This window comes from Chelon labrosus (genome assembly GCF_963514085.1).
Source record: "Chelon labrosus genome assembly, chromosome: 24".
Lineage (NCBI taxonomy): Eukaryota > Metazoa > Chordata > Actinopteri > Mugiliformes > Mugilidae > Chelon > Chelon labrosus.
In genome coordinates this window covers 9,075,365-9,089,457 of record NC_140357.1, presented here as the reverse complement: position 1 = coordinate 9,089,457, position 14,093 = coordinate 9,075,365, and the positions used below count along the sequence as shown (strand labels likewise).

The following is a 14,093-nucleotide window of genomic DNA, read 5'->3' as shown; positions in this document are numbered from 1 at the left end:
GTCTGAGCGCAGTTGATTTTCCATTCAGTGCATAGCGGCAAATCTAATCAGGGCAAAGTCAGGAAGGTAAAATATTGGGAAGTGGAAATTGGGCAATCACCGCTGCATGGTTTCAGAAAATGAAAACTACTCAGGTTTTTAATGAAATGATTTATTTCTCTTCCCAATCCCCCTGAGCTCCCTCACTGTGAATGACTTAATGAGGCAGCCTTCTTCTTGTGTCTAATTCAGTTACGCTTGTCGGAGGAGAGGACCTACCAAAGGTTTCCACTCAGGCTTTGAAGCAGCAGTATGAAAAAACGATTGAGGAAGCCGCACCCGCCAAGGAAATTAAGGTAATGATGCTGTCTGTTTATCTAAATGGACGGTAGGTTTTTTTTAGATATTTTCCATCAGTTTGAAGAAGAGACATCATGAAATCATCAAAAGGAAATTGCGGATGCCACAAGTTGACGTAGAGCAAACAGGACCGGATGAAAGACCTCATGTCATTACACAGCCAGAGTCTGAAACTGTGTTAAAAGGAAACCCTTGTCTAACTCAAGAACTCGCATTACTGTCTGCAGTTCAATGAATATTTCAATCAAGTCAGTAATTAGGAACATGCATAACAGAAAAGGTTTGACAGAAGTGTCTGTATTTGTGCATTTACATCCAAATTCGGGGTCTTATTTGCTGCTTTCACTTCCAAATGTTTCCAATAATTATTTTCATTAATTACTCTCAACTTCAAACTTGACATTTTCTCTGCTTTCTATGACCCAAAATGAGTCAAATTTTCCAACTATATCTCTGATCCCTCACTGTCTCTCTCTCTAACTAACACTGCTTATAAAACATAGGTTGATGTGGATTTCAACCAGTTTCAATGGGCACCAGTGAACCAGTCCTCAAAAACTTCAACTGTCAAAAGCTACGACACTTCCTCCACTGTGAAGACTGCTTCATCTGTAGCGTCCGCCTCGTCGGTGGCTTATGAGGTGACAGACGATTTCCCTCCCCCGCCTTCAAACCTGGTGCAGGTATCACAAGAAATTTCCTCGGAGCCTCAGGAGCAAGCCTCCCAACACAAGTACACCGTCAGTAAGGAGCAGTACTTTAAACACAAGAGCATGGCTGAACTAAAGCGCCTCTACAAGCACATAAATCCGGAGGTGCGCAAGAACCTCGAGGCAGACTTCTTGTATCAGCTCACCGAAGCCGAAAGGGCAGACTTGGAAAGCAAGGAAGTGGTGGGTGATGTCCAGCAGGCGTGCTATATGTTTGAAAATGATGGCAACTGCTCGTGTCAGTGTTCAAGCCCCGACGGAGAGTACATGGACTGGGATGAGATCCTCAGGGGTGAAGTGCAGTCCATGCGCTGGAAGTTTGAGAACAAGCCGCTTGATGCGATTAAAGACGATACACCAAATGAGAGCGAGGCGAAGAATATCGCCCAGCAAGAAATAATCGCTGGCAAAGATGTTAGATACACAGCTTGGATGTTTGAGACTCAGCCCATTGATGCTCTGGGGACAGAGACTCCTGACACAACGGAGCAGACACAAAAGCAGAAGGATCTTGCAAGAGGAGACGTCCGCACCGCAACTTGGCTTTTTGAAACTCAACCGCTCGACTATCTGAATAAGATCTACCAAGAAGACGAGCAGGAGATGGATGGGGAAACAACCAAAGACATTACCGGCGGAGACGTCAAAACTGCCAGGTATCTCTTTGAGACGCAGCACCTGGATTGCCTGGGTAAAACAGAAACCATCGAGGAGAGCCACTTCCTGAACCTGAAGTCTGAGCTGGAGGAGATTAAGGGGGACGTGACGACAACCACCCGTATGTTTGAGACGCAGCCCATGTGCGTCATCCGAGGGGATTCAGGAGAGATGCTGGAAATCACCACCATCCGCAGGGAGGAGACCGAGAAAGGAGATGTGAAGACGTCTCGCTGGATGTTTGAAACTCAGCCTCTAGATATGATCAACAAAGATCCTGCGAAAGTAAAGCTGATATGTGGTATTTCCATGGAGGACAATGCTCAAGGTGGTGTGAACAAAGGTAGATGGCTGTTTGAGACAAAGACTCTTGACAGCATTAAGGATGAGGAATGGGAAAGCGTCAGAAAGCAAAGGGAAGAAGTAATTGGAGCCGACGTAAGGAAGCAATGTCTCGTTTTTGAAACTCAGCCAATGGATACTCTGAAAGACAACGCCAACGCTCGACCTTTACACTCCGAGGAGATTGTAGGAGGTGACGTTCGATCAGCCAAGCACCTGTTTGAGACTGTACCCATGGAAAACCTGAAAGAGCTGCTCGAAGTGGGAAAACTCAAGAAAACGGTTACGTCTGAGGAAGAAAAGGGTGACGTGAGGCATCAAAAGTGGGTCTTTGAGAGCCAGCCGCTCGAGAATATAAGGGAGGAGAAGAAGGAGATCACGAGAACGGTTAACATCGAGGCGCTTGACAAAGGAGACGTGTCAAACTACAAGGAAAGGTTTGAAAGCATGGATTTAAGCAAATGCGAGGGAGCGCAAAAAATTCAAGTGGAAGGTGTCTCAAGCGGATCTGTCCAATCCAACAGAGTTCTCTTTGAATCCACTCCGATGTACGCCATGCAAGACAGCTCCGGCCATTACCATGAGGTGAAGACGGTGAGGCGTGAGGAGATTGTGAAGGGAGACGTGCGCAGCTGCAGATGGATGTTTGAGACGCGTCCTATTGACGAATTTGATGAGAGCATCAATAAGTTTCAGTTGATAAAAGGAATATCCAAACAGGAGGTTGAGTCAGGGGATGTCAAAACGGCCAAGTGGCTGTTTGAAACTCAGGCACTCGACACCATTAAATTTTTCAATAATACTGAGGAAGAAGAACATAAAACTAAGGAAGGTATTGAAATTGAGAAAGGGGATGTAAAGACCTGCAGGTGGCTGTTTGAGACTCAACCGATGGACGTTCTATATGAAAAGGTGGAAAAAAGCGAGACAGACGTCGAAGAAGTGCAGAAAGGTGACGTGAAAACATGCACTTGGCTCTTTGAGACCCAGACGCTTGACAACATCCGCGACCACTCGGAGTCGGAGTCTGAGACGATTCTGAAAACCTGCACGATGAAGCAAGAGGACATTCAAGGAAAGGACGTGCGGCTGGCTCGCTTCTTGTTCGAAACGGAGAATCTGGAAAACATCACGGGCGAGGACAGCAGCTCCTTCAGGAGGGTCACCGAGATCGACATCCAGTCCGGTGACGTTTCCAGGATGAAGTACATCTTCGAGAACCGCTCCTCCGACATTGTGAGCTCCACCTCCGAGGAGACAATGCAGAGGCTGAAGACGCAGCAGGCCGAAGACATCCAGAGGGGAAACGTTGTCAACTGTACCTGGAAGTTTGAGAACCAGCCGATCGATGCCATTCGAGAAGAAACCACGGACGTGAGGGAGAGTCGAACTGTGACGGACGTTCAAGGGGGCGACGTTGACAAAGGCCGCTTCATTTTTGAAACATACTCTCTGGATCAAATTAAAGAGGAGTCCTCTGAGACGGATATTTCAAAACTCACTAGTATCTTTAGAGGAGAAATAGAAAAGGGAGATGTGAAAAATTACACCATGATGTTTGAAACTCAGCCTCTGTATGCCATCCGTGACAAAGAGGGGCATTATCACGAAGTTACAACTGTTACTAAAGAAGAAGTCATGAGAGGAGATGTGGTAGGGGCCAGGTGGCTGTTTGAGACAAAGCCTTTGGATTCAATCAGAGATTCAGAGGAGGTCTACGTTATTAAAGCCGTGACTGAGGAAGGCATCAACAAAGGGGACGTCAGCTCCGCCAGGTGGAGGTTTGAAACGCAGCCTCTGGATGAAATTGCAGAGGAAATGAAAGTGCGGTCGAAGACGGTCGCAGATATCCAAGGGGGCGACGTGAAGACGAACAAGCAGCGGTTTGAGGCCGACGAGATGTCTCAAAAGTACATCAGAACGGTTAGCGTGAGCGAAATCCAAAAGGGCGACGTCAGGTCTGCCACATGGATGTTCGAAACCCGCACAATCGATGAGATCCGCGGCGACGGCGCCGAGTATGACGGCATGGAGAGGGTGACAAAAGAGGAAGTAATGAAAGGGGACGTCAAACAGTCGGTGTGGCTCTTTGAGAAGCAGCCTCTTGACAGTATCAAGGAGAGCGATGGCACAGAGCTTGTTGTGAAAAAGGAGGAAATTCCACAGGGCGACGTGAAGTCGACAACGTGGCTTTTTGAAACCACTCCGTTTCACCAGTTCAACGAGAGCAGCACGGAAAGGACAGAAATAATAGGTAAAAGCATAAAGGAGACACTTGAGGAACTTTACTGTCAGAAAATGGTGGACTCTCAGGGTATCCTCATAGAGACGGATGAGATCGGTGATGTCCGCATGGCTAAGTATAAACTCATGAACCAGGAGGCTCCACAAATCCAAAAAGAGGAAGTCATCAGAGGGGATCTAAGCAACATAATGATGAACCTTCTCAATCGCACGGAGACCACTGAGAGAGCCATAACCATTGACAAGGAGGAACGCGGGAACATCAACACCACGGTGAAGCAGCTGTTCAGCCAGGAAAGGGGAATCGGCGTTGAGAAAGAGGAAATTATCCGCGGCGACATTCAAGAGGCCATGAGCAACCTACTCAAAAGCGAGGGCTCCTCTAAGCGTGGCATTCTGATTCAAGAGGACGAGAAAGGAGACGTGAGGATGACTATATATTCCCTTTTAAATAAAGAGGAGGAAGCGAGCGTCGATAAAGAGGACATCATTCAAGGGAACGTTAACAAAACTCTTCATCGCCTCCTCTCCAACTCGGGAGGAGAAGATTCGAAAAAGATACGGGTCGGCGAAACGGAGAGGGGCAACGTCAGCTTTTACTCCACGTGCATCGAGTCTGGGGCCTTGGATTACCTGAAGCAGCTTCAGTATGAAGCCGACGAAGAGCAGGAGACGGTGCATAAGGAGCGCATCATCGGTGGCGACATCGAGGAGACGAAGATCTTGCTGCGGAAGAACCAGCAGCAGATTGGTCGCACGGTGGCGGAGGACGATATCGTTCCAGGTGATGTGCACAGCAGTGTTAAAGTCTTTATGACTGAGCCTGCTGTCACCTACAGAAACCTAGAAAAAAAGGACATTGTTAAAGGTGACCTCAGTGCGGCCCTGGATTCGCTGACCCAAGCCATCAATCAGAAAGTGGTAATAGAGAAAGAGGAGGTGGTGAAGGGAGATATACCCACTACTTTGAAGTCTCTGGAAGAGGCTCAACATCAGGCCAAAGAAATGGAAAAGCCTGAAATCGTCAGGGGAGACATTCGAGGTGCTCTTGAGTCGCTGGAAAAATCTACATCCACCAAAGCGGAAGCAACCGTTGAAGATTTAGTGCCGGGCGATATAAAAGGGACCCTGAAGTCCCTAGAGGAGGCGACGCAAGTTGTGAAAGAGGTGGAAAAAGAGGAAATTATCAAAGGAGACATCCACACCGCCCTGCAGAGCTTACACGAGGCGTCGAGCGATAAAAAGGTTTACCAGCACCAAGTGAGCGAACAAGGGGATGTTAAAGGCACCATCCAGCTCTTGCTAGAGCCGAATACGTCTCCAAAAATGCAGCGCAGGGGGAGCATCGAAGGAGACGTGAAGACATCCATAAAATGCCTTTACGACGGCCAGGAGATGACGCAGCTGGAGAAAGAGGAGGTTGTAAGAGGCGACGTGCAAGGGGCGATAAAGTGTCTAATGCAAAGAAAACAGTACTGTAAGAAACACATGCACCCTTCCAAGAAACCAAAAATGCACATCAAAAATCCATCAACTGTAAAGCAAGTGGAGCATGAATGTCTACATGAAGGTAAGAGGGAGAGTGTGGCAGAAAATCCAGCCCCCACTGTGAAAAACCTCTCTCAGAGCGGTGAGTCACAGAAGCTCGCACAGAGGCACCACGAAAGCAAATTGTCGAAAACACAGGTAATAACCCAAGAGGGCCACGCTGTTACCGTAGCCAAAACAGACAATCCCGCCGGGGCCTCTCAGCAGAAGAGCCTGAAAGAACAGAAGCAGAAAGTGCCGCCCCCGCAGAAAATACAAGCTCCGAAGCCTGTTACAGTGAAGAATAAACAAAAGAGTAATAATGATCAAACGGAGACTACAGCCGCTGACGTGAGTGTGATGAAAGAGGTGCAACAGACATCACAGGCGACTGCTTCACACAAGCAAACGTGTGAAGCGAAGACAATCAAACAGGTGCAGACGACGGTGACGGAGAAGACCGTCGTGCACAAGCAGACGAGCACCGTATCCGAGCAAGCGTCAGCGTCTCAGACGCAGACGGGGACGAAGGCTCTCGCACAGAAGCAGAACTTCAAAAACCTGAAGGCCGATCACCGCCAGCTCGAGGCGAAAGGGAAAGGTGCAATTAAAAAGGTGAAGGCGGAGATTCACTTCCCACCTCCTCCCTCCTCGCCTCCTCCGCCATCAGAGTCTGAGCTCTCCCTCCCTCCGCCGCCGTCGCCTGTCATGGAGACCCCGACGTCTACGCCTTCCATCATGAGGGAGGACAGCGACCTCCCGCCCCCTCCTCCTCCCCCTCCTCCTCCTATGGAATTCATAAAGTCTGAGACTGAATTTTTCCCTCCTCCTCCACCTCCCCCGCCTCCGTCCGCTGTGGGCGGGCAAGATTTCCTCCCTCCACCTCCGTCGCAGCAAGAGCTCAACGCGATGCCGCAGCCTCCCTCCGCAAAGCAGGGGAAGCCCATCGGGAAGCCTTTGTTCAAAGTGCCAAAGCAACCAGAACCGGAAAAGAAACCCATACAAGTCAAACCTAAGTGGCAGAAAAAACAACCGACGCCTCCTCCACCACCTCCACCTCAGCGCCCACCTGATAATGTGTCAATAGCGGCGTCAACAGTCCATAAAGAAGAAGCCAAAGTGCAGGAGGTGAAACAGGAAGCAGCTAAAAAGATAGAAACAACTAATCAGACTGAATCAACAGCGGTGTCACCAACAAAAATACCAAGCATGCCCGTTGTGAAACCGGCGCAAAAAGAAAACCCCCAGCAGCCTAAAAAAGTGTTTGTGCCTCCCATTAAACTCCCTCCACCCCCTGACCCTGCGGCAGCTCCGGCGCCTAGGCCCTACGCTCGCAAATTTAAAACCCCTCTCATGCTCGCGGAGGAAAGGTACCGCCTGCAAAGAGAGAGAGAGGAACTAGAGAGGAGTCAAGTCACAACTCCCACTTCTCCTCCTCCGATTAACACGCAATCCTCCGCTGCCACTGCTGAGTTTTTCACAGCAGACAAAACCGAGAAAGGCGAAACCGTGGAACTGACAAAGGCGAAAGCAGAAGAAGCTAAGACGGCTTCCAAAAAAGAAATGCTGGCGCAAGACTCGCCTGCCAAGAAAACCCCCTCTCAGATCCCTCTGAGCAAACCCTTGATCTCGGCGGTAAATAAGAAATCTGCCTCCGCATCTTCAAACGTGTCCTTGGATAAAAAGAATGTTTCCAGCGAGCGCTCCTCAGAAAAAACCCTCGCCTCAACTGATGTCATTAAAAAGGCTGAAATAGCGCACCAGAGCCAGGCCGCTGCCGCTTCCCAGTCCCGTCACGAGGCCTCGGAGAGCGAAGCCCGGTCGCGCTCGAACGTGGTCACCGCTTCAGTCACGGAGCAGCAGCAGTTTATTAAGAAATCCAGCGCGAGGTCTGTCACCGCCACACAGAGCGCCGTCCACGAGAATGTAAATCTTCAAAGCCAGGCCGCGGTCACATTGAGAGCCGAGGACGCGAGGAATATTAATGCGCCTCTGTCACAGGAGGGGAAAATGAGCCCCTCTCTCCCGACTAAAATCCCAAAAGTAACTCCGAGCTTCAAGGTGAAAACCTTTAAGATGCCGACAGAGAAGAAAGAGGAGAAATGTGAGAGTCTGGGACAAAAGGAAGCGATGAGAAGTGAGACGCTTTCGCAGCAAGAGAAAAGCAATGTGTCGCAGAGGAGCGAAACAAAAGTAAACCTGGAAGGCCACCAGCTGACGTCAGCGAGGGTTGAGATAAAAACGGATGTGACAGTGAAAGAGAGGAAGAGTCAGGCGACCCCGGCCGCGAAGGAGACAGAAGCGGAGGCTCATGCGAGGAAAGGAAAGCAGGTGCAAAAAAGTGAGACCGAGGTAAAGCTGTCACCGTCGGTTAGCGTTTCAATGCCTAAGATGGCTAAGATAACATCCGCGGCGGCCCATCAAGGACAAGGCCATGTGTCTGTCTCCCACAGCCAGCAGAGCATGAAGACGGAGCACGTTCACAAGCACGAGGAGGTGGTTGTGACGGAGAGCGTGGTGCAACAAAGCCGTCAGAAGCAGGAGACGGTCCAGGTGCAAAAGCAGCAAATGAAGCTGCAAGCGGCGGAGAGTAATAAAACGCAGATAAAGGCTGGGAAGGTGAAAGGGGAGCTGAGGGATGTGTCGGTGTCGGGGAAAATGGCTCCGAAGAATGAGGCTCACCCTGAAGAGATCACAGATTTAGAGAAGTGCAGTGTAATGCGGCAGCTGCTTGTGCAAATAAAAGAGCTGGAGGGCATGTCAGGCAAAATAGACTCCAACCCCGTCAGGATGATTATAGGCGAAGTCCCCGACTGGGTGATGGGCTCTGACGAGAGACGGAACTTGAGTGAAATCGCTAAGCAGCAAAGCAAGAAGAAGCTGAAAGAGATGATGGCCTATGTGAGGAATATCGTTCAGGCGAAGCTCTCGTTTGTGGAGAAAAACTTGGCAGCGGCGGAGAAGGAGGAGAAAGAGGAACCGCCAGCAGCTGCAGCAGCAGCGCCGCCGCCACCGCCGCCGGTGCCTCCGAAGCCAGAGAAGAAAGTTCTCAGCGCGGCGACGGCGAAGATCTCAAAGATTAGCATCGGCTCGTCCAAGACTGAAAAGAAAGTGACGGAGGAGAAAAAGTCTCTTCACGAGAGCAAAGTGCATCAAGAGCTGAGTGAAGCGGCGGAGCAGAGAGTGTCCTCCCCATTAGCAAGCATCCGCACTCCGTCTCCTACATTTATTAGCATTGAATCAAGGAGGGTGGACTCGCCCCTCAGAGTGACACCTTCTCCTCCGCCCTACAAATTAGTCGGGACGCCCCCGCCTCCTCCTCGCAAGTCATACACGCCCACCTTCAGCCGGGCCACGCCTTCTCCCACCCTGAGCCGCTCGGAGAAGCTGATGAAACTGAGGGATAGCACCTCCAAGTCTTCCCGCGACGTGACTCCACCGCCTCCCATGCCGGTGCCGGAGTATTTCGTCTCCGAAAGAGAGAGGACGTCCTCGTGCAGCGACAGGGAGACTCCAATTGAGAGAAGCGAGCAGGAGGTGCAGGACGTCACAGAAATGGGGGATTCAATGATGACGGTTAAGGACAAGAAGTCGTTCTTTGAGGAGGCGCAGAAGGCGGAGGTGAGCAAGATGTACATTCGCAAGGATCCCATCGAAATCCCCGAACATTTGGGAGCTGACGCAGAGGAAACCGCCGAGGCCGTCACCATAGATATTCTAAAAGAAGACCTCCCGAGAGTTGATTTGTCAAAGCTTGTGAACAGGTTTGAAGCTGCACAGCCAAAGGTTTACACCAGGAAAGAGCCCATCGTGATAGCGGAGAGGCTGGGCAGTGACACGGAGGATGCGGAGGCCGACCCGCACACGCCGAGAACCGAAGACATCCCCACGTTCAACGTTAAAGCAATAAAGGACGTGTTCGAGACGGGGGAGCACAGTTCTCAAGCGGCCCGAGAGCTCAGAGAGCACATAGAAAGAAGAGAGCCCGAGACGGTGGGTCACTGCGAAACCGCCGCGTCGGTCACCGAGCAATTCTGCCGCATTGACGACTTCGGAAACGTGACGAAAGAGACGAGGAGCGAGGTGCACTCGGAGAGCTCGCTGACCCGCGGCAACCCTCCGTCCTACGCCGACGTAGTGAGGGGCGCGGTGCCGACGGTCACCGTGCCCCCCGAGGCCTCCACCGAGGAGCTGCTGAGAAACTTCCAGCAGTCGTGGGCCGAGAGCCAGGGCGTCTTCCAGAACCTGGGGTTCAGTGTCACAGAGCAGAGGACGTCGCAGGTCGTAACGCACCAGCAGGAGACCGTTGTGACGGGTAAACCGAGCCGTGCAGCATGAGGACACTAAACAGGCGTGACGGTGTGTTGCTTTGTGTGTGACAATTGATTTAAGGCATCGACTGCAGCGTGTGGAAAGAAAAGAGTCATTAACATTGCCTTGACACTGCTATTGACGACTCTTTTTGTGTGTTTTCTTTTATTTGAAACGTTCAACCGTCAAACCTGGAGCAGTTATACTTTCTTAGTTTCTTTTAATATGCACAGGTCGCACATTATATTCTTTATTCATGCTGATGTGTGAAACTGGCAATGTCGCTAACATATTGAACTAATATTTCTCATGCCCGGGCACCGGGGTGCTTTTATTCTTCGAGGCAGACGAAAACTGCTTGGATTGTCTCCAGCGAGACATTTCTGTGCTTTTATTCCAAAGTGAGTTTAATTCCATTTTCCAGGCTTTTGAAGTGGCAACAAAAGTCCCTCTCGGTCCTTCAAACACCAGCCCTGCTTTGAAAATAAATTGCAGTTCTTAAACTAATAAATTAATTACAGTGTGGTGCATTTTTCTTCGATTCAAAAGAAGGAACTGAGCCGTGTTGACGGCCTGGAAGCCAGACAAACTTCCCCAGCTTCTATTTTATGTGGTGGAAAATTGGTCTGGAACCCCTCCATTGGGAACTGATTGTGTTGATCAGAAATAAGTTTTCTAACAATTAACAGCAATTAATTCAATTACTGAGAATGCCTTATTTGCTTAATGTCACATAATCGGTTGCTTTGATTGGTTGGAGGACATTTTAATTGTGTGCATTTTTTCCTCTTTTTCTACCCTTTTCTACCCTTACTCATGGCAGTTTGATTTTGTCAACTTTTATGTCGTAACACAACTAATAAAGAATGTGTTTGTTGTCATTTGTTTGGTGCTGGTGGCAGCCTAAGCAGATTCAAGAAGTTCAAGGAGGCAAAATATTCTTCATTTTATCACTGGAAACTTTATTTTCCATATATTTAGCACCCTTTTTGAATAAATAATAAGTTAATAATAAAAAAATATAAAAAAAATATACAGATATTATTATTATAAGTAGCATTAGTGGTAGTACTATGTACAATTTTTATATAAAAATGTATCATTATAAAAATATAATGATAAATATAGCTAATTTAATAATAATAATTTGGCCTCTATACTGCAAGTATGTTGTCTACAAGCATTATATTATTATTATTATTTATAAATTTCCCCACAAGGGACCTAAATAGGACCCTTTGAATTGCTTGATCTAACATCAAAATAGATGCAAGTCTACTTCCTGTTTCCTGCAGGAAGTTACTTCTGAGTGAAGACTTTTAATGTGTAACATGATTTAAAGGGGAACTACCGTTGTTTTTTACAACCTGGACCTTATTTCTGGCATAAGATACGATCGTTTACTCACCCATATAACTTTGGTGTCATTTGTATTCCTTCGGGAGATAATTAGATCACGAATATCCATATAGTGGGAGTGACTGGGGCACCGAAAAGTAACCTCTATGCTATGGTTCGTCCACAACCTCAGAATCGGAAAAATATTCAGCCATGTTGCAGTAGCAAATTACAGGTAAACCAGCCAATCGTCGCGGGGCGTACGGCGCTCATAGACGACATCATCCAGGTCAGAAGACATCATCCAGGTCAGAAGACATCATCCTTGGTCTGAAGGTCAAGCTACAGACCCCGGATGATGATAACAGCTAACTCCGGACACAACAGGGAATAGCATCAGCGTACGAAAACAAAATATTGGTGAAATGAGCGAGTTTCGCGGCAGAAAATGCGTTATTTCGAGGCTGCGTTTCGGTGCCCCATTCACTCACACTATATGGATATACGCTGATCTAATTGTTTCCCGAAGGAACACAAATTACACAAAAGTTATATGGGTGAGTAAACGATTGTGTTTTATGCCAGAAATAAGGTCCAGGTTGTAAAAAACAACAGTAGTTCCCCTCTAATGCTTAATTTCCCAGCGTATATACAGTATATCAGATAGATAGATAGACAGCCTGTGTAGGATATACAACACCATAAAGAGCGTATCTTGTCAATACTGCTCTTAATTATAAGATATTGTTTAGCAATTATGTGATCTTCTAATGGACAAAAATCTATTCTTTCCTTGTTGGCGTTTTACTTCAAGCCCATAAAAATCTTTCAAATAACCCCCTCCACAAAAAAAACATTAAGTGATTTCCCCTATGCGATGCATTCATCAACTGGAATTAATGAACTTTACTTTTGCTGACAGTTTGCACCGGATCGCGCGGCTCGCTGCAGGAAATGAACACGGCGCTTGAAATTAAAAATGTCCCGTTCTTTCTCCTTTGCAGAAAATACGAATTCCCGAGTCCGAACTGTGCAAGGTGTGTCGGAAGAGGGTGTACCCCATGGAGTTGCTGATCGCCGACAAACAAAACTATCATAAGAGCTGCTTCCGCTGTGAACACTGCAGAGGCAAACTAAGGTGGAGTGACTTCACAGAGTCAGAATTGTTGTTTATCCACTTCTGCACTCTTTTAACTCTTTTCATTCTCTTAAACAGTATTGGCAACTACGCCTCTCTCCATGGACGAATGTACTGCACGCCACACTACAAGCAACTGTTCAAGTCCAAAGGAAATTATGACGAGGGATTCGGACAAAAACCTCACAAAGAGCTGTGGAGTAACAAGAACCAACAGAATTCGGCCCCGAAATCGCCAGTGCCCGAGAGGAAAGTCGCAGAGCCCAGATCTTCCCCCGCTCCGAGCACAGTAGTCACACAGGAAAACGATATAGGCAAATCAGGGGAAGAGAACAAAAGACCCGCAAGCAAGATTTCTGTGGTGTGGCCTCCCCAAGGAGATTCTCAGAAGAAATCCTTCACCGTCGAAGAGGAGTTGAAGTTGGTTAAGCCATCATGGCCGCCAAAAGAAGGCTCAGTTCAGGAAAAAGACGATCCAAATCAGTCTAAGAAGACAACATTAAAGCAAACTGATGTTCCTGCAGAACAAAACGGGGCCCAGGAAGATAACAATAAGCCCGAAATGGCTCCAGCAGAAGCCGAGACTCTGGCCTCCTCCGCTGAAGCAGCCGAGGAACCGGCGATGGCTTCCCATGAAACTAAAGAATCAAACAGTGGCTCTGAGGCAGAAGTGAGTCCCGAAATGGACTCTGAAGTGCACCCTCGAGTGGAAGTGGAAGAACAAAGCGAGGGCGGCGATGGCGGAGCTGGGGAGGGCACAAAAGCGCCGGAGAGGAATGAGGAGAAAAGTGCAGAAAGTGTGGAGGAAGTGGTCGTAAATGGACACGACAGGCAGGTGGAGAGTGCAGCGTTTGAGAGGGAAGAGCAGGAGGAGATAGATAAAGGAAATAATGACAGCATGAACAATGGGGAGGCAGTAAAGGTCACTTTAATAGATGAGGAGACGACGGCAGGACAGGCGCTGAATGCAAACTCCAACAATAATAATAACAGCAGCAGCCAGATATTGTTTGACAGCGAAATCCTCATTCCGGGGCTTGATGTGCTGCAGGAAAATAAAAATCAGCCGCTCCCTTTGACAGACGAGACCAGCGCCACAGATTTCTCCCGTGTCGATCTCTGGGATGAGTCGAAATGGATGCCAAGTGAAGTGCTGCAGCTGGCACAGAGGGATGATGCTTTTGTGCCAGCGGGTGCCAAATGTACCGAAGCCACAGACTCCCACCCGGAGACGCATTTCTTCCCGGAGACCGCCGAGGGAACTTCGCTTCCGAGCGACGAGGCCACTGAGCCAAAGATTAGCACGTCCAGCTTCCTCGAGGACATTTTCGCCGGCCTGAGCACCAGCAGCTCCAGCCTGCTATCCGATTTCAAATCCGACATCTTCTGCCAGCCGGCCGGGGAGCAGCCCCGGGCGTCGGCGCTGGACGACCTTTTGGATTTCGGGATGGAGGCGAAAGAAGACGCGAGGGGGAAGGAGGAAGGGG

General features: G+C 48.7%; 1 protein-coding gene across 1 annotated transcript in view; it reads left to right on the top strand.

Moving 5' to 3' along the window:
• xirp2a (xin actin binding repeat containing 2a) overlaps window positions 1–12,824 on the top strand; it is a 48,326-nt gene extending 35,502 nt beyond the window's left edge. The window contains exons 7-10 of the mRNA XM_084574261.1: window positions 232–335; window positions 843–10,134; window positions 12,473–12,606; window positions 12,685–12,824. Coding sequence (XP_084430387.1) covers window positions 232–335; window positions 843–10,134; window positions 12,473–12,567 — 9,491 coding nt within the window. The 3' untranslated portion in view covers window positions 12,568–12,606; window positions 12,685–12,824. The remainder of the gene's footprint in view (window positions 1–231; window positions 336–842; window positions 10,135–12,472; window positions 12,607–12,684) is intronic.
• The last annotated feature ends 1,269 nt before the right edge of the window (window positions 12,825–14,093 follow it).